Source organism: Streptopelia decaocto (assembly GCF_964273445.1).
Source record: "Streptopelia decaocto genome assembly, chromosome: 6".
Classification (NCBI taxonomy): domain Eukaryota; kingdom Metazoa; phylum Chordata; class Aves; order Columbiformes; family Columbidae; genus Streptopelia; species Streptopelia decaocto.
This window is the reverse complement of record NC_138660.1, coordinates 692662-712603: the sequence shown is the minus strand read 5'-3', so window position 1 is coordinate 712603 and position 19942 is coordinate 692662. Positions and strand designations below refer to the sequence as shown.

At 55.6% G+C, this 19942-nt stretch overlaps 2 protein-coding genes and 1 long non-coding RNA gene across 6 annotated transcripts in view; 2 read left to right on the top strand and 1 right to left on the bottom strand.

Annotated features, from left to right (window-relative positions):
* Window positions 1-1238: 1238 nt before the first annotated feature.
* Window positions 1239-19942, bottom strand: part of LOC309441857 — a 35161-nt gene continuing 16457 nt past the window's right edge. The window contains exons 1-3 of one of the 3 annotated variants that reach the window (XR_014184485.1): window positions 16092-16177; window positions 2370-2595; window positions 1239-2247 (exon numbers count right to left, since the gene is read on the bottom strand). This is a non-coding gene — a long non-coding RNA (uncharacterized lncRNA). Of the gene's footprint in view, window positions 2248-2369; window positions 2596-6918; window positions 7049-16091; window positions 16178-19942 lie in introns of those variants that run through there. The other 2 variants (XR_014184486.1, XR_014184484.1) reach the window with 2 other exon arrangements.
* P2RY12 (purinergic receptor P2Y12) lies at window positions 6859-14285 on the top strand. 2 transcript variants are annotated; one of them, XM_082057021.1, is made up of 3 exons: window positions 6859-7020; window positions 10135-10463; window positions 12589-14285. In XM_082057021.1, exon 3 carries the CDS (start codon window positions 12613-12615, stop codon window positions 13630-13632), a length of 1020 nt encoding a protein of 339 aa, XP_081913147.1. In that variant the 5' UTR covers window positions 6859-7020; window positions 10135-10463; window positions 12589-12612; the 3' UTR covers window positions 13633-14285. The 2 variants fall into 2 exon arrangements, with proteins under 2 accessions (XP_081913147.1, XP_081913146.1); XM_082057020.1 differs by lacking the exons at window positions 6859-7020; window positions 10135-10463 and adding an exon at window positions 10599-10743.
* P2RY13 (purinergic receptor P2Y13) lies at window positions 16286-18187 on the top strand. Its single transcript, XM_082056020.1, has 2 exons — window positions 16286-16635; window positions 17015-18187. Exon 2 carries the CDS (start codon window positions 17028-17030, stop codon window positions 18042-18044), a length of 1017 nt encoding a protein of 338 aa, XP_081912146.1. The 5' UTR covers window positions 16286-16635; window positions 17015-17027; the 3' UTR covers window positions 18045-18187.

Genomic DNA, 19942 nt, shown 5'->3' with positions numbered 1-19942 from the left:
AGTGGAGACAGAAGGGAAAAGGGAAAAGGGAAAAGGGAAAAGGGAAAAGGGAAAAGGGAAAAGGGAAAAGGGAAAAGGGAAAAGGGAAAAGGGAAAAGGGAACATGCCTCCGCGGCCCCGGCGCTCGTGCACCCACGTCCAAGGAGTCCGAGCAGCGGCGACGGCTCCAGCAGGAGCCAGGGAGCTCTGCAGCAGGACCCGCGGAGACCCAAAGGAGGAGCCGCAGCCAAGGGCCGCTTTGGGACCAGCAATATGGGGGCTTAAAATAGGAAAAACTCCTGATCTCTACCAACTGGAGAAGATGAAGGGTTTTCCTAAAGCAGGAAAGAACTAAACTTAGGAAAGCTTCCCATGATCAAACAAGAGACTGAGAAGATTGTCTCTCTCAGGATAAACGCCTTTTTCTGGTTTTCCTGGAAGGAACTGAAATCAGACTCAAGCTCATTATCTTTCTCAGTAACAAGTTTAGAAAAAAGGATGCATTCGCTCTCAGAAAGGCACAAACACCTCCCGTTCTCCCCTCCGTGGCCTGTTCCTTTTGGCACAGCACCGCGCTGCAGTTCTCCTGGTGTTACAGCATCGCACACACACAAAACTGATGACACACGAAGCACCTAACGAAGGGTGCTCATGGTCCTGTGCTTGTTTTACCTGACTGACTTGATTCTGCGGGGATGTCAGACGCCCTTTGCGTTGCTCATCCTGTCCCTTGAGGCAGGTGAGCACCAAGCACAGGAAAGGTTGCTGACTCAGCAGGGACATGCTTTGAGAGGCAAACACAGGTGAAGTCATTTTGATCCGTCCCGTCCTCGCTCCCTTCCTCGCTTGGTGTGCCTGTTTTCCTGGAAGTGGCACTGCCCCCACCCGTGTCTGGTGTTGTTAATTAAAGCCTTGCCAGAGCAATTGGAAGCACACGCGTCCCCGCAGGCGGAGCAGCCAGGGCCAGCACACCCGGGTCACCCCCGGGTGACCAGGAACCGCAGGACGCGCATTAGCCTGGCCCACAAACACAACGCGCTGCTTCAGGACGGCCCGGGTTAACCAGGGACATCATTGCAGTGCAGACGAGGCAGCTGAAGTGTCCAGTCCACGTTAGAGCACCCCAGGAGGTTTCCCTATGGGCACCGGTGACAGTCACCACTGCCCAAGCCCCCCAATCCCCCGCAGCGCGGTGCAGCCGGCGCCGGCTGCGGGACACGCGCCGTAACAACCGCGGCGCTTTCACAGTTCTTGACTTTTTTAGATTAATATGTATTCATTATAAACATTAAATTAAGACAGACTGAAATAAATACACAAAGATAAACTTGGAGGTACAACATGATGTGGAAATTAGAAATGTCAGCAAAGGGATCTGAATTACAGCTCATGCAATGGCTTTTGCAGTTATAGGTATAGAAACTCCTAGAATATTACAGGCATCCGTAAACACAACAGAAATACACATCCACACGTACATGTGTGTATCTATTACAAGTATTCATTTCCATAGGGGTTTTTAACTTGGCATTTAACGTGACTTCAGCGCTTGAGCTGACAATCAGTATAAAGGGATGGCAAAATCCCAAGGCCCTACGAAAGGAGCAAAATAGAAAGCCTGCATTTTCAAAATTCACATTAAAGGCCGATTTCTCAGATTTTAGGAACAATGTGGTAGGAACCTCTCAATTTTCTCACTCATTTCAAGCCAGCTGCTCTAGCAGTTGCGAGCCCTGCTACACAGAGCACAGCCTGAAAGAAGAAAGACGGCTTCTAGAGATTTCCTGCTTTCCCGGAGCATCATGGCTCTTGTTACTCACAGAGCAGTAAAGTTCATTTTCTATCACGAAGAGATGGAAAAGCTTCAAAAAGCGCACAAGGAAGTAATTTACTGTCATGACCAGGATAACTTTGTAGATGCTTTTAGTTCTGTGCGTGGGAACCACAGCAGAAGGCTGGGCAGCTTCTACAGGCAAACGAGACGACACCTGGACCTTGTCTGGGGTTCAGAACTTGCAACTACGCATAATTAAACATCACATTGGCTAAATTAATTTAAAAGGTGCTACAAAAAATACCTTAGGAATGTCTTTCTACCGTTCTGTCTTGTATTACTGATGTCAGCATTTCCAACAGAGTTCAGATGGAGAGGCCTATACTGGAGTCAGAAGAGCTACTGTTCCGATCAGCGGATTGCGGGAACACCTCTAGTGTCGCCTTTGCAATATCATCCAACAAGCTGCTCGTTTCAGGCACAGACCCAGAGCCCTACAGTAAAACATCAGTAAACCAGCACATTTGTGGTGTGTTTGCTCATGGACTACGTTAAAATTTAACATACTTTTTTGCATTAAATATTTAGATTAGAAAGGCTGCAAACAATCACTCACAGGCTCCTTCGTGTGCTGTTTGATCGTGAGCTGCAGCTCCAGCCGAGCCTGCCCGAGAGCCCAGTTTCGTTTTCCCACAGAAACAGTCTTGTCATCAAATTTGCTGAAATACTCGTAAGTCAAAACACAGGTTTGTTTCCTTTTCACTGCTAGGTGCCCAATCCTTGCCCTTTTCCTTCCTCTTTTGGTCCGCGGCAAACACACACAGGTCAGACCACAGAATATTCTAATTGAAAAGGAAACAGAACTGCATTAATATATTCTGAGAACAGGTTTCGTCATGGTTCTTCTGTTGGGCTAGATGCTCTGTTATACCCTATCTTAAATCACATTTCATTTCAATCTGCCTGCAGGGCTGCCAGCCTCCATGATGTGTATCCTGTTAGCTTCTCCATCCCTGTGCAATGACATGAAAGCTGAAGCCATCCGAACCCATCTGGGTTCACTTTGTGACCCGAGAGGAGCACACGGCAGCACTTACCCGCTCCCTGGGGACAGAGGCAGCCCCGGGGTCTGGAATTGGCGCAGGAGCAGCCGACAGGTCACCCTGGCCCCGGGCTCGGCGTCCGGACCCCCACAGCCTGGCAGAGCACCCGGGGACATGCGGCCTCTGCCCAGACCACGCAGGTCCCGGGGCAGGCCTGGGACGCGCTGCCTCACAGACCCATTTTAAACGGGAACACGATAATTCCATCAACAGGACCAGCAAGGGACGGCGCCGTCAGACCCCGCAGCTCCTGCCACGCGTGGGGACGGCGCCGTCAGACCCCGCAGCTCCTGCCACGCATAGGGACGGCACCGTCAGACCCCGCAGCTCCTGCCACGCGTGGGGACGGCACCGTCAGACCCCATAGCTCCTGCCACGCATAGGGACGGCGCCGTCAGACCCCACAGATATTGAATCAGACATTGGATAACATCAGTCACCACAATCCTGCTGACTTTAACAGGACTGGAGTAACTCACACCGGGTGAGTAAGGAACAGCGGGGTGTACCACACCTTGTACAGCCTGAGCCAACACCAGAACAGGGGCTTTAAAACAGAGTTACTGGCACATCTGTCAGTGTTTTAGAGATGCACACGGCCAGGGCTGCTCCTTTCCGAGAGCACCGCCCATCCTCCCCATCATCCCCTAACAAAGAACAAACACTGTCCAAACTCTACATTCAACTTGAAGATGTAGGAAAGAATAAAAATCAATCACAAATCTCATTAAAAGCTTTGAAAACTCAAGCGGACACAAGACGACACTTGTGCTCAGCATTTTGTACAGAATTGAAACCCTTCTGTGCCGCTAAGTAAATAGGTTTACCAGGTACTTCCGAGAGACTGAACTCACATCCAGGCTGCAGAGCAGATCACTGAAAGCCCAGACGTGATGCGAAGAGCAGCAAAGCGCTGTGAGACGGCCGGCCCCGCGGAGCTCAGCACCGCGCAGCACATTGCCAGCCCCGCGGAGCTCAGCACCGCGCAGCATACTGCCAGCCCCGCGGAGCTCAGCACCGCGCAGCACGCCGCCGGCCCCGCCGAGCTCAGCACCGCGCAGGACATCGCCAGCCCTGCGGAACTCAGCACCGCGCAGCACGCCGCCGGCCCCGCGGAGCTCAGCACCGCGCGGCACATTGCCAGCCCCACGGAGCTCAGCACCGCGGAGCTCAGCACCGCGCAGCACGCCGCCGGCCCCACGGAGCTCAGCACCGCGCAGGACAGCGCCAGCCCTGCGGAACTCAGCACCGCGCAGCACATCACCGGCCCCACGCAGCTCAGCACCACGCAGCACGCCGCCGGCCCCGCCGAGCTCAGCACCGCGCAGCACGCCGCCGGCCCCGCGGAGCTCAGCACCGCGCAGCACACTGCCAGCACCACGCAGCCACAGCACCGAGCCTGGCAAAGAGGGGAAAACTGCGACAGGAGCCAGAGAACTTGTAAACAATAAATATGTAGGTGAAGAACTGGTGTTTCCTTCCTTAAGGCGAGGGTGATGTCCAGGTGTCATTGTGCCACTGCACATGTAACCCAGTGCTATTCAGCTGCGGACAACCGCAGCATCTCAGAAAAAACAGGGTACATGCCCTGTACCCCATAACCTCATCCGCCCGAGCCACACCGGCGCGGGGCCTTTTCTCTGCGTACACCCGACTCGGCACACCCGTGTGAGCGGCGCAGAGCGGGGACCAGCACCCAAACCGCTGCCCCGCGAGCAGGACGCGTCCCCTGCGCGGGGACCCCGCAGTGCCGCACGCACGGCCGCCCCGCACACCCCGCGGGCCAGCACCGCCGCCCGGGGAGCATTCATGCATTTACACCGTGTAACGTGTGAGCCGGTGTGTGATTCACAGGTTATGCAATATTCTACAAACCGAGCAGAGTTGACTCATCCCAGGGCAAGTTATTTTTTCTCAGTTCCACAGCGAAACCCGTTTGGCCACATTTAGCTGTTCCCCTTTGCTGCTCTTACAAAACTGCTTCCCCTCGGCCGCCCTGCTCTGCCAAGGATGCCCACGCTTCTAGAATCCCAGAGCTGCTCCAGCCCCTGCAGCATCCTGGGGCTCCTCTGGACCCGCTCTGGACATTCCAGAGGTGGCTTCATAGGGGGCACAGGGAGAAGGACACGGGAACTGCAAACATGGGGACAGTAGTCAATCGGAAAATTAAAAAAATCCAGTTTCCTTGAGTTTTGTGATCAGTCAGCAACAAAGACAGCTACTGCTGCACCCAGGCCTAAGTGTCAAACCAAGAATTTCTTAATAAACATCTGAACAAAATCAAGATCTGGTGGTTTTGGTTGTGTAGGAGGAATGAAGGTGCTGGGGGCAGAGGCTGGATCCAAAAATGTGTCCGTGTCCCCTGCAGCACAGGCTCTGCAAACGGAACCCCAGGGTACAACAGCTCCAACACCGCACGCTGCGTTTGCACGAGGGTGAGTTCACACGTTTACACACGGGAAGGAGGAAGCGACTGAGAGGAGCACATCTGAATTACAGCAGAAAGCAGTGTCGGTGTAAAACCCTGACCCTGGCGCTGTTTTACTGCAAGGGCTCCTCTCTGCACCTCTTGTCAGTCACCTCAAACGATGTGAACAGGCGCGAGGCCCAGCAGCATCGTGCTGGTCGGACCAAAGCTCCAGGTGAGCGTGACGAGTGCTGGACACGGGGTGCAGAGCCCATCCCGAGCCCCGGCACCGGAGACGGGCCCGGGCCGTGCGGGGGGCACGGCTGCTCACAGAACACCAGAGCTCCACCAGCTCCCATCCCATAAAACCCTTAACAGGAAAAAAATACATTTTGGGAAAATCTGCTTATTACCTATGAAGATGAATTCCATAATGAATAAATGACACATTTAATAAATTAAACACTGATTGCATCAGGAGAAGGAAATGAGCTAATACAGAACCCTCCCTCGTTTACCAGCTTCTGATGAGCAAAGGTGGTGCTGAGCTGTCCTGCCCGAAATGGCACAGCGGCCGACACACAAAGCTCACTGGTTGTCTCGCACCTTCTGCTCGATACTCCCCTCCATTAAACCGTGCAGACTGATTTAATGCAATAACTCAGAGGAAACTTCTTAAGCTTTCAGCAAGCAGAAAGAGTAACGAATGAAACCAATTGCAAAGAAAGACAGGAAGCGAGAGGGTGGCAGGACAGCACGCTGTCCCGCGCCAGCTCGCCCAGCGCTGAGCGGCTGGTGCTGGGAGCACAGGGATTCTCGAGGAGATCCAGCGCGAGCGCGGGGTCCCACAGCAAACGGGAGGTTGGAGGCTGGACGTTGCTGTGTATCGCCTGTTTCACCCTAGAACAGGCACTACCAAGGATCAGAAAGTTTCCAAAAATGGGTTTTGCAGAAATACTGTTGGACACACCATGTGGGATCAGAGATCCCTTGTTTGATTACCATCCTGTACACGCTTTCAAACTCATTTTTGATAAGAAGCACCTACTTGAAAATGAGGCCGATACCTCGGCTTCATTCAAGTTTCCCTGTAAATAAACGCTCGAGTTTCCAAATCGCTTTAAGGCATTTCTGGGACCGGAATGGTGAGCAGCCGGGTGAGCACCGCGCACCCAGCCCTCCCGAGCAACCACCTCCGGCCGCACCGGCACCTCTGCGGCGACCGACGGCGCCTCCGGGCTCTGCCCGTGAGCGCAGCCGCGCAGGAGAGACTGAGGGAAAATGGAAACAAACAAACAAACAACCTAAATTATAAACTCTCCATTCGGTAACAGCATGACATAACAGACAACTTTTCGAATTATTAAATCAGTAAATGGAGAAAGATACTTAAAAGGTCATATTTTGACATTAACAATTCTAACGAAAGGTCTAGAAAGGTTCCAGGCTGGGAACGGGAGGAGAAGGTGTCAGCAGGACTGTGGGTGTCACACACAGTGTTCTGAGAGGCGTTTGTCCCCGGCGGGGACTTCAGCAGCTCCCAGCCGCCTGGGACCAGCGGCAACGCCGGGGAGGGGGCACGAGGTTCGAAAAAAACAGAAAAAGTGAAGGAGTGACTCAAAAAAAGGAAGTTTAGCGAACACAACGAAACATACCAGGCGTACTGAAGCAGACCATGAGGCTCGCTGAACAGAGCCTGCCATGAGCAACGCGGCAGACGGGCCGGGAGCCGCCGCCAGCACCGCGGGACACGGGAGGTGAGTCTCTAACGCCGGTCACTGCACCGCGCGACACGGGAGGTGAGTCTCTAACGCCGGTCACTGCACCGCGGGACACGGGAGGTGAGTCTCTAACGCCGGTCACTGCACCGCGCGACACGGGAGGTGAGTCTCTGGCTCCGGTCACTGCACCGCGGGACACGGGAGGTGAGTCTCTAACGCCGGTCACTGCACCGAGGGACACGGGAGGTGAGTCTCTAACGCCGGTCACTGCACCGCGGGTCACGGGAGGTGAGTCTCTAACGCCGGTCACTGCACCGCGGGACACGGGAGGTGAGTCTCTAACGCCGGTCACTGCACCGCGGGTCACGGGAGGTGAGTCTCTAACGCCGGTCACTGCACCGCGCGACACGGGAGGTGAGTCTCTAACGCCGGTCACTGCACCGCGCGACACGGGAGGTGAGTCTCTAGCTCCGGTCACTGCACCGCGGGACACGGGAGGTGAGTCTCTAGCTCCGGTCACTGCACCGCGGGACACGGGAGGTGAGTCTCTAGCTCCGGTCACTGCACCGCGGGACACGGGAGGTGAGTCTCTGGCTCCGGTCACTGCACCGCGGGACACGGGAGGTGAGTCTCTGGCTCCGGTCACTGCACCGCGGGACACGAGAGGTGAGTCTCTGGCTCCGGTCACTGCACCGCGGGACACGAGAGGTGAGTCTCTAGCTCCGGTCACTGCACCGCGCGACACGGGAGGTGAGTCTCTAACGCCGGTCACTGCACCGCGGGACACGGGAGGTGAGTCTCTAACGCCGGTCACTGCACCGCGGGACACGGGAGGTGAGTCTCTAACGCCGGTCACTGCACCGCGGGACACGGGAGGTGAGTCTCTAACGCCGGTCACTGCACCGCACGACACGGGAGGTGAGTCTCTAACGCCGGTCACTGCACCGGGGGACACGGGAGGTGAGTCTCTAACGCCGGTCACTGCACCGCGGGACACGGGAGGTGAGTCTCTAACGCCGGTCACTGCACCGCGGGACACGGGAGGTGAGTCTCTAACGCCGGTCACTGCACCGCACGACACGGGAGGTGAGTCTCTAACGCCGGTCACTGCACCGCGGGACACGGGAGGTGAGTCTCTAGCTCTGGTCACTGCTCCTCAGTGCCGCTTCCAGCCGACTCGGGACCAGGAACAGCCGCACTCACACCTGCTAAAAACAGCTGGAAAAGCTGCTGCGCACAGACAACGGCTTTAGGGTTGTTTTCAGTTGTAGGAAGGAAACCAAGAAGAAAATGAGTGTATCGCTATTACCTTACATGCAGCCGTTTAAAAAACGTATATATGCATTTTATTACCGGTTTTCAGACAACTTCTAACTCCACTTCTCTGAAAAAGGGGCTTCAAATCAAATTATGTATATCACATATTTAATATATTACTTACCACCTTAAATATCTCTAAATTACTGGATGATATTTTGATTTGCTAATGGAGATTAGTATTAATTGTTATATTTTATTGTGCTACTGAAGTTCAGGTTTGAAGCAGAGAAGTGAACACACAGCTAAGACACTTCTCCAGTTCTTCTATATTTCAGATTTCTTTTTCCTGGAGTTTCTCATATTAAATGCTACTGTTCCCACGTGTTTGTAAACCTACTAACATATTAAGATTATAACTGAGAACTCCTTTCCTGCTCCCTATGAAGTGAAAACCACAAATCTGAAATATGCAAACCAAAGCCGGGTATATAAACCAGGATGGAAACAGTAACTGAAGTGGTTTGTAAGTCTCACAAGATGGGTGTTTGCATATGAAAGGTTCCCACTCTCCTTTTAAAGGGTAAAAGCCCAAAACACAGCACACGGGCACCTAAAATATTTTTTTTAATTTAAAAATCAAGGAACTGAAGATTCGAGCATAAAACTTCACAAACCCCAACATGTTTGCGCCTCTCCCACATCAAAGGGAATGCTTAATGGAATATTGCGGCTGCGCCAGCTGAGAGCGGGTGATCTTCCCGTCCCACGCCATGTGCCGCGGCCAAGCGGCACACGGCGGTGCCGCGGTGCAGGACCTGGCCGCCGGCACCGCGCGCGGTGAACGGCACCGGGAGGCACCGCAGCACGGGCAGAGCGCGGCGCCCACGGACACAGCTGCGGGCACCGTGGGGAACGCCGCGTCACCGCCTCCACAGCTCCCAGACTCGCTTCTCAGTGACTGCAGGACACGTGCAGGTGGTGGAGATACACCAGGATACAGGATACACCAGCCAGGATACACCGTTCCAGGGAGGAGCACACGGAGGGATTCACCACGTGCTTCACCACCCCGCACAGCCTGCAGAGCAAAACCACTCTGAGCTCGTCCCAACACACCTTAGAAATGCATCTCACGCTGTTACAGGTGGTACAAACCTCACTGTTAGCTGGCAAGGTGACGGCAGACCTCGCGGCTACAGGCTGGTGGGCGCACGTGGGGTTTGGTGTCACCCGTGCCCTCCCCTGGGAGAGGGACAAAACGTAACCCTGCGTGATGAATTCCGTGTGTGTCTCTGAGGACAGAGGCAGGAGACGCACAGGGACAACCCTCCCGCCCGTCCCTGCGTGGATATCCCACGGCGGATGAGCCAACGGAGGATGAGATGTCTAGAAACTGTGTGCCACCTCTTACTATCTATAAGCCCATTGAAAGAAGATGCAGCACAACTCCTAAAATTCTGGTTTGCACATCCAAAAGAAAACGAAATATGTACAGTTTATTTAAATTGTAACTGGTTATATCTAGTCTTCTAATAGAATGTATCATATAATGTTGATGCACTGTATAAAACTTAAAAGCTTGCAGAACTGCTCTGCAAGTCATATAAGGCATAAATACTTTGTCCTGTAACCTACTTAAGTTCTGCAAACTAACTGGCTGCTACCTCTGCTGCCTCCTTCAAATGAAACTGCTTTAGAAGTTTACAAAAAATAAAGCTGCATACGAAATACAGAATCACAAGGCCAAAAGCCAGCAGCAGGGAGCAAAAAGGCTGCTCAGTCTTACAAAACGCACGCTCCCTTTCAAAAATAGTCGCTCCGTCAGCAGGTCAAAAACGGGAAGTAAACCGCTAATTCTTTTTAAAGCTTCTGTTTCTCTGTGTCTTCTAGAGGAAACAGAAGCAGAAGCGCTGAGCGTCACCTGGAACCTGCAGCTGCCCGCGCTGGGACAGCCGCTCCGAGCCAAGGACAGGCTGAGCGCCGCCCGCGGATGCGGAGCCGCTGCGGCCGCTGCTCGCAGCGCGGGACCCGCACACCCAGCTGAGCCCACAGAGCCGCTGCAGCCCCTGCTCACGGCACGGGACCCGCACACCGAGCTGAGCCTGCAGAGCTGCTGCAGCCCCTGCTCGCGGCGCGGGACCCGCACACCCAGCTGAGCCTGCAGAGCTGCTGCAGCCCCTGCTCGCGGCACGGGACCCGCACACCCAGCTGAGCCCGCGGTGAGCTCCTCCTTCAGCTGGGGGGGCTGATTCTGCATGGCTAAGGAACGCTTGCTCCATGGGGATTAGACCTGGCAGCTGAACTTGTTATGTGCTTCAAAGCACGACCCAATTCATTTCTGTCTTATAGATAGAAATGAAAGGTTGCAGCTCTGTGAGGAAGACGTCAGGGAGGTCTGAGCGCTGGCAGACAGCGTCAGCCCCCGGAGGGCTGTATTTTGCAGAGGCGGGGATCCCACAGAATTCGGCCATTTGCACAAAGGCATCGCTGCACACCGAGGTTGCCCCTGGACAGCAGCCCTGGCTGACTCCACAGCACTGGCTCCACAGCCCTGCCCGGCTGCCCCAGGCAACCGGCTGGGACAGACCCGACCTGGCCAGGGGGTTCGGACTAAGAGGAACAGTTTTCTGCCCAGGGTACATGACGGTTCTGTGGATGGCAGCCAGCGTGCTGGACGGCCGGCTCTCGGTGTCACAGTGCAGGGCTCTCGGTGCTGGTGGATGGCCGGTGCTCGGTGCCGGTGTGACCAGCTCTCGGTGTCACAGTGCAGTGCTCTCCGTGCCGGTGGTGACTGGCTCTCAGTGCTGATGGTGACCGGCTCTCAGTGCTGCAGCATAGGGCTCTTGGTGCCACAGCATAGGGCTCTTGGTGCCAGTGGTGACCGGCTCTCAGTGCCATAGCGTGGGGCTCTCGGTGTCAATGGTGACCAGCTCTCGGTGCTGCAGCGCGGGGCTCTCGGTGTCGATGGTGACCAGATCTCGGTGTCGGTGGTGACCGTCTCTCGGTGTCGGTGGTGACCAGATCTCAGTGTCGGTGGTGACCAGATCTCAGTGTCGGTGGTGACCAGATCTCAGTGTCGGTGGTGACCAGCTCTCAGTGCCGCAGCGCGGGGCTCTCGGTGCCGCAGCGCGGGGCTCTCAGTGCTGGTGATGACCGGCTCCGGTGCCGGTGGTGATCGGCTCTCGGTGCCGCAGCGCAGGGCTCTCAGTGCTGGTGACGACCGGCTCTCAGTGCCGATGGTGATCGGCTCTCGGTGCCGCAGCGCGGGGCTCTCAGTGCCGGTGGTGACCGGCTCTCGGTGCCGCAGCGCGGGGGCTCTCGGTGCCAGTGGTGACCAGCTCTCGGTGCCGCAGCGCAGGGGCTCTCAGTGCCGGTGGTGACCGGCTCTCGGTGCCGCAGCGCGGGGGCTCTCGGTGCCAGTGGTGACCAGCTCTCGGTGCCGCAGCGCAGGGGCTCTCGGTGCCGGTGGTGACCGGCTCTCGGTGCTGGTGGTGATCGGCTCTCGATGCCGGTGGTGACCGGCTCTCGGTGCCGCAGCGCAGGGGCTCTCAGTGCCGGTGGTGACCGGCTCTCGGTGCCGCAGCGCAGGGGCTCTCAGTGCCGGTGGTGACCAGCTCTCGGTGCCGCAGCGCGGGGTTCTCGGTGCCGGTGGTGACCGGCTCTCGGTGCCGGCGGTGATCGGCTCTCGGTGCCGCAGCGCAGGGGCTCTCAGTGCCGGTGGTGACCGGCTCTCGGTGCCGCAGCGCAGGGGCTCTCAGTGCCGGTGGTGACCAGCTCTCGGTGCCGCAGCGCGGGGTTCTCGGTGCCGGTGGTGACCGGCTCTCGGTGCCGCAGCGCGGGGCTCTCGGCAGCAGAGCCCGGGGGTGCAGCTCCTGCACGCTGGCTCAGGCAGTGAAGTTCTAAACTGATTTGCAGCACAGCACTGGTAAAGCAACTGATTTAGGAAAATGACAGGAGAAACTGCCCAACTAGAAAGAAAGGTGTATGGAAACACCTACATCAATAAAGCTGCAAACAGCTTCAGACTTTTCCGGTGAACGTGTGCCGGCTGAAGCAGCAGCTGCCGTCAGCCGCCCAAGTGCCAGCACGCGGGGGGGGACGGCGGGTGCTCCCCTCTCTTCCCTGGAAGCACCAAACAGGGGCCCCGTGGGTGTCGCTTCAGCCCGAGCAGCCGGGTGACACGGTGCTGGCCTGCGAGTGGCATCGGGCTCGGGGACAACCGAAATAACACAGCTTACAGCAGACAAACCCCCAAAGAAATGTTCCCAACACAGAAACTAAAAGCAGACTAAAAAGGCTGAGGTCTTACGACAGATCTAATTCACAATATCCTTTTTCTTACAGGAAAGGGGTGAAGACAAAGCGCAAATGAAAGCCACAACCAACTTCAGCTACTCCAGAAATGACAGCAACTGCACCAGCACCAACAATCTCAGCCAAGTCATTTTTCCTCTGCTTTACACAATTCTGTTCCTGGTGGGTATCACCATGAACGGCCTGGCAATGTGGGTCTTCTTCAAAATACCCAGTAAATCTAATTTCATCATCTTCCTCAAGAACACCGTCATTTCTGACCTCCTCATGATCTTGACTTTTCCATTTAAAATCCTTAGCGACGCGAAGCTGGTGTCATGGGTGCTGAGAGGGTTCGTGTGCCAGGTCACCCAGGTCGTGTTCTACTTCACCATGTACATCAGCATTTTGTTCCTGGGTCTCATCACTATCGATCGCTATCAGAAAGCCACTTCGCCCTTCAGAACATCCACATCGAGGAGCCTTTTGGGTGCCAAGATCCTGTCCACAGCAATCTGGGTATCAATGTTTGCTCTCTCATTACCCAACATGATTCTAACGAACAAGAAGAAAACACCTAAGAACGTGAAGAAGTGTGCTCTCTTGAAATCAGAGTTTGGCTTGGTCTGGCACGAAATTGTAAACTACATCTGTCAGCTTATCTTCTGGGTTAATTTAGCAGTCATAGTTGTATGCTACATACTCATAAGTAAAGAACTGTACAAATCCTATAAAAGGACAAGATGCACAGGCAAAGCATCCAAAAAGACTGTAAACCTCAAGGTTTTCATCATTATCGCAGTGTTCTTCATTTGCTTTGTGCCGTTCCACTTCACCAGAATCCCCTACACGCTGAGCCAAACGCGCGCGGTGTTCGAGTGCGCGGCCAAGGCCACGCTGTTCCAGGTGAAGGAGAGCACGCTGTGGCTCACGTCGCTCAACGCCTGCCTGGACCCCTTCATCTACTTCTTCCTCTGCAAGTCGTTCCGCAGGTCCCTGCTGGCCACGCTGTGCGAGCGCGCGGCGGCCGCGGAGCTGCGGGCGCGCATGCGGGAGCAGAACGACGCGGACGACACCGACGAGACGCCGCTCTAGAGCCAAGCGCCACCCATGGCCCTCCGCAGCCTCGGCCGCCTGCTGGCAGGGGGAACGCGGCACACATCCTGCAAAGAACACCGAGAATTCCACCAGGTTCTTTAGAAATCGTCCTACAGATGAAGCACAAGCGCCCCGCGATCAACATCCCCAGCTGCACCAACAGTGCAACTGGAAAGCTGGAGTAGAACGAGAGCCCCGGCTGATCAGCGCCCCCGCCGGCAGAACTGCTGGGAGGGTCCGAACCAGAGCTGTAAGGAAAAGCTCAGTCATTAAACGCTACAGATGAGACAACGGCCTGGGAAGCTTCTGCAGAAATAGCTTAACTTGGGCCAGAGTAAAGTCCATGGCAGCACGAGACCTGGGAAACACAAAATCCACACTAAACGTGACTCTTGAATACAGGGACTTGTCACCTTAAACACAACCGGTAGATGAACAGAAATATAGGATATATATAGAAAAGCTATTTATCTGTGTAGATTTTCAGTAACAGAATAACACTTTGCTTATCTCATCATACGCTTGCAATTCTTAATCCGTTAACTGTTGTGTGTCAGAGGAAATAATTTCATAACCAGGTTTATCTTGATGTGAGTTAAATCTTCAAATGCTTGACCTTACTATACGAATAAACAAAAATGTATACTTTTCTAGAGAACAATATGTTGTATTAGAAAACATACAAAGACTCTATTTACAGAATACTTAGGGGATGACTCATGGTAAAATCTCCACTGGTTATTAAGGGCAGCTATTTTGCACTATGCCAAAAATTTAACTGCTTCTCCTTTTTCATTTGGCAAAGTTGAAAGACAAGACAGGGAAGTATTTTCAGGTACACAGCATGGTCAGGTATTATAACAACCACACTTGGAAAAGATCCACGGCTACTGCAATAAGTGACAGTTCATTTATCGTCACCGCACACCAGTTCAGAGCCGTCTCGCCATCGTGCCAGAGCCGCGTCCCGGCAGAGCCGCGGCCTGGCTGCCTGTCTCTGGCACCGCTCTGTGCCCGGCCGGCACCGCGCATCTTCACAACCCATACCCACGGTCCTAAAAAGCCGAACGACAGCTCATTTACTGTAGCACCCAGCCTTGCAGTTTATGGATTCTTATCGCCTGCCCGGGTGAATTCAATATTTTACAAAGCCTTTTGTGCGCTGCTTATGCTGGTACACGCACCAGGACCGACCGCAATCGGTAGCTGGTTACACCACAGAGAACAGGGCCCTGGCCTTTCCCGGCACAGCGCGGCCGGTGCTCCCCGCCAGCCCCGGGACCCCCCGCTGCCGCGGTGCCCGGTGGGGACACGCGGGGTCCCCCTCCCCCGCCAGCCCCGAGACCCCCCGCTGCCGCGGTGCCCGGTGGGGACACGCGGGGTCCCCCTCCCCCACCAGCCCCGGGACCCCCCGCTGCCGCGGTGCCCGGTGGGGACACGCGGGGTCCCCCTCCCCCGCCAGCCCCGGGACCCCCCGCTGCCGCGGTGCCCGGTGGGGACACGCGGGGTCCCGCTCCCCCAGCACCCGTCCCCGGCAGCACCGTCCCCACACATGCAGCCGCTCTCCTGAGGGCACACGCGGTGACCTGCGGGGCAGCCGCGGCAGCACACGCAGGGACACGTCCTACTGGCCTCTACGGCTGGAACAGCGCCAGGGCCAGCACCGCAGCAAACGTGGCAGATGGACCGTGGCCATCGGTCCTGGGCACTGCACGGGCTGTCCCGTCGTACAGCCCGCCGTGAATGAGCGGGAGGTGGGTCAGGCAGCTGGGATGCTGATGATGATGGCGAGGGTGACACTCATCCTGGTCATCCTCAAGGCTCCCTGCTCTCTGACAGCCATTCAACACCAACACCAGCACGTACCGCCACTGCAGCCGGTGTCCCTGCGCACAGTGAGCGGGCACAGCTGGTGGGGGTCACCAGACAAGCCACGCGGCTCAGGTGAACGCACACGAGAAGTTCTGTTTGGAGGGAAATGCGCCGATTCCAGCCTCACACAGAACACACACTCGATGAACACGAGCACACCGTGCAGCAGCTGCTGCCAGAACCAGAACGCGGCTGTAACCAGCGCACTGCATCACCTGGCCACACCAATGCCAAAATAAACCAGCAATCCCTCCCTGGAGATCCCGCCAAGCTCAGGTTCATGTGTCGATAGCACCAGGGTACAGGGGAGGGCACGGTTTCTGAAGATGTCGGGGCACGTGGGGTTGTAGCCACCCCATGGTAAGGGTGACTCTGAGCAGGCTTTCTGGTCACACATTTGCTGACAACTGGTGCTGTCCAGAACAGGGGGGCTCACACCCACAGACCAGAGCTACATGAGAACCCTACAGCTGAGCATTCTCCTGGAACACTGTCAGGAACCACCCTGAGTTTGTTCGTCCCACGTCTCGAAAGCAGCCAAATTGTAACGGCACAGCTGAAGTGTCCACACAAGCAAAATGTACCTGTCTGGATGGATATCGTTGCTTTTTGTCCATCAGAGCAGCAGACGGCAGTGTACCTTCTGACACAGAGCAAAAGCGAGAGAGAAAAGCAACAGCCAAAGTGATTGACTAACTGGCAACACATGAGAATGAGGAAGGAAACACCACACTAACAGAAAAAGTCTCATCTTTCTACACGTTTCCCCATTCCCACTCCTGCGCTGGAGGCTTCTGTGCGAGAGGAGCCGCGATGGAGCGGAGGCAGCCGGGGACCCGCGCCTGACAGCGCCCGCCAGCGCCGCGCAGGTACCGGCACGCTCGCCGCTCACCGGTGGACGGCTGGGCACCGGGGCTCCCCTCCGGACACCGCGGCTCCCCTCCGGACAGCGCCCGCCAGCGCCGCGCAGGTACCAGCACGCTCGCCGCTCACCGCGGGACGGCCGGGCACCGGGGCTCCCCTCCGGACACCGCGGCTCCCCTCCGGACACCGCCAGCCCGCGCCGCGCCTCTGGCTCTAACGTGTCATCTGGGTCCGTGCTGAGAAAGGAAAAATCGCGCCTGCTTGGTAAGAATCAGCAGAACTTGCTTGCCCGGACGCACCTTGCTTTTGGGCCACAGCTGTAACATTTCTGCTCAAAGTTAAAATACATTTCCCTGTAAAGATCAATAGCGCTCTGGGCAATCTGCTGTTATACCTTGCTATTATCTTATCTTAGGCTTCCGTAATGAATATATTCCATTTTAACTTTTCATTAGACATCCGTTTATAAACAACTTAAACTTAGGCAAATATTTAGATTTTCTAAGAAGCAGAAGAGAAATCAGCCAGCCTGCTTACTGCACCTTCGGGTTCTGCATTTATAAACCTGCCAGTCACTGTAAGGAGCACATCGTTCTAATACAGAATGCTATGTTTTGTGTGTTCTCTCTCCTTTCCCCCCCAGTCTGTTTCAAACGATGGGAGACTTTGCAAACGAGAGCACGGGCGGTAACGGCAGCGGCGCCGCCAGCGCCGCGTGTCCCCGGGACACCGCGCTCACCCGCCTGCTCTTCCCCGCGCTCTACACGCTCGTGTTCCTGCTGGGGCTCGTGCTGAACAGCCTGGCCTGCTGGGCCTTCTTCCGCATCCCCAGCACATCGACCTTCATCGTCTACCTGAAAAATATCTTAGTTTCTGATTCTATAATGACCCTGATGCTTCCCCTGAAAATCCTGGCGGACTCCGGTCTGGGACCGTGGCAGCTCAAGGCCTTCGTGTGCCGCTTCTCGGCCGTGGTGTTTTACGACACCATGTACATCAGCATCGTGCTGCTGGGGCTCATTGCGTTCGACAGATTCCTCAAGATCGTGAGACCGTTCAGCAAGTTCTGGGTGCAAAACCTGCGCTCAGCAAAGCTCCTCGCGGGCCTGGTCTGGCTCTTCTTCCTTGTCCTCTCCCTGCCTAACGTGATCTTATCGAACAAGACCGCGACGCCCGCGTCGGTGAAGAAGTGCGCCTCGCTGAAGAACCGCTTCGGGCTCAAATGGCATGAAGCCGTCAACTACATCTGTCAGTTCATCTTCTGGACTGTTCTCATCCTCATGCTCCTATTTTACACAATTATTGCCAAAAAGGTATATGAGTCTTACAGGAAAACACAGAAGAAAGACAACAAAAGCGAACGGAGGATCAAGGGGAAAGTATTCATCATTTTTACCGTGTTTTTCTTGTGCTTCGCCCCGTTCCATTTCAGCAGGGTTCCCTACACACTGAGCCAGACGCGCAGCTGGATGGACTGCCGGCTGCAGAACCGGCTCTTCGTGGCCAAGGAGAGCACGCTGTGGCTGGCGGCCACCAACGTCTGCGTGGACCCCCTCATCTACCTGCTCCTGTGCAAGCCCTTCCTGGAGAGGGTGCTGTGCGGGAGGGTACGGACGGCCCACACAAACACAAACGCCGAACTGGACACACGAACGTCTCCTAATGAACTCTGATCCTACAGTCTCTGCGTATTCATAGAGAAGTTAAAAATACCTTGTTCTCCTTCTGCTGTAGAAAATGGAAGGGCAGTTGTAGAGGGATATTAATACTTAATAAAAATGGCAAAATGGATGTCCCTCTTGATGCTCGCTGCACAGTCTTGCCAGGCCGAATGCTGTGCGACCCGCGGTGGCGCAGGGTGCTGGCCCCGCTGTCACCGCTGTCACCACCCGCGGCTGTGCCCGGTCACACCGGAGACCGGCACCGAGACACCCGGGGCGCACAGCCCGACCACAGCGCCCGAGCGCGCCCAGCGCCGGGGACGCACCAAACCAGCAGCTCGGTTGTTGTCCTTGTGTTGCCAACGAGAACAGACGCATTTCTCACTGGGCCACTAGATCACATCCACCTCGCAGAATGCAGACCAACCATAGCCGGTGAATTAAAACACCTTTATATCACTAATGACAATCTACAGAATCATTCTAGCCGCTTTAAACAAAAAACCTTACTTGTTAACACTTAGGCAGCTTACTGACTATGGCTGGTTTTTAGGACAAATTAGCTTTATTAGGAATTAAAACCCAGAGCCGTTGACTTTGTAAGTCAGTAATTTTTGCGGTGGGTGCCAGCTCGGCTGGCACAGGGCAGGGACGGGGAGGCACCACACTGACAGAGTCCCTGTCCCTCCCCAGCGCTCACACACATTCCAGGTTTCACGTCCCTCCTTTCCGTCCCGGCGGGGACTCTGGTGGGGACCCCGCGCAGCCCCAGGTGTCCGCAGGGCGCGCTCCTGCCCGGCGCAGCAGGCCCGGGGCTGCACCCCACGGCCACGCACCGTTCACCCCGCCCCAGAGACGCCCCCTGGGGCGGCACGTCCAGCCCTCCCGTCCCAGCGCCGGGCAGAGGCGGCACCAAGGACACCCCTGACCCCCACCCAGAACACTGTCCCAGCTCCCGCGGCACCGGCGCAGCTCTCCCTTCACCGTCCCAAAGGGAGCCCACACGGACTGTGCTGAAAGAGAACCTGGGATTTATTTCACTCTTTTAACATGAAAGAGATACCAACCATCTATTAACTCCAACTCTACACAGTATATTGAGAAACCTGTTCAACTCACCTCAGCCCCAGCCACACTGCCTTGCTCCTCAATAACACGCTCCCATTGCCACTTGTCCCTGACATGCCGAGGACCAGCAGGACCAAAACAGAGCCTTGTTTTACCCCAGAGATGAGGAAGGCGTCAGCCCAGACCGCAGGTCAAGCGTACCAGCAGCATCCCACCGAACGCTGCTCCTCGGGGCTCTCCGGATTCCTTTAGCGCGGGCAGGGAGTTTATTCAATTCAGTGGAGTTTACCAGCGTGTTCAATACAACAGTCACCATTTCTCCAAACCTGATTTTGCCCCCAGCTGACCATGAAGAGGCCGTTCCTGCGGCATTTCCAGCAGCCGTGCTGGCCCAGGCCGGCCCCGCGGGCACCGCCGCGCTCCCCGCCGCGCTCTGCCCTCCCACGGCCACCGGCGCTCGCCGCGCTCCCCTGCGCTCCAGACGAGGAGCAACAGACAGCCTGGAACTGGGAAACTGGCACCAGGCCGGCAGCTGATTCAGACAAATGAACTTTACTCCAGGCTCCTGTGCTCCAGGATTCACAGAAAAACTACTGACGCTTATTCTAAGCATCATTACAGGTTGTTGGGTTCCCAAAAGGGGAACTATAGGGCACCAGATGGTCAGGTTTTGTAGGAAATCAATCTTATTTGGGTACACGAAGGTTTACATATATCTCTTTGTATTTGTTATTGTACTTGTGTTTGAGGAAAAGGAAATATACAATACCTTAGTCTAATACCTGCACCACCTAGCCTTCCAGACTTCGTATCACGCTGCCTCTCCTCAGAGGGACAGCCCC

Bases quoted from the DNA above. Each gene is read 5' to 3' on its own strand.
- P2RY12 (XM_082057020.1), top strand. From the start codon at position 10,600: ATGAAAGGTTGCAGCTCTGTGAGGAAGACGTCAGGGAGGTCTGAGCGC. The intron at 10,744-12,588 runs GTTGCCCCTGGA...TTTTTCTTACAG, and splicing joins AGGCATCGCTGCACACCGAG to GAAAGGGGTGAAGACAAAGC.
- P2RY13 (XM_082056020.1), top strand. From the start codon at position 17,028: ATGGGAGACTTTGCAAACGAGAGCACGGGCGGTAACGGCAGCGGCGCC.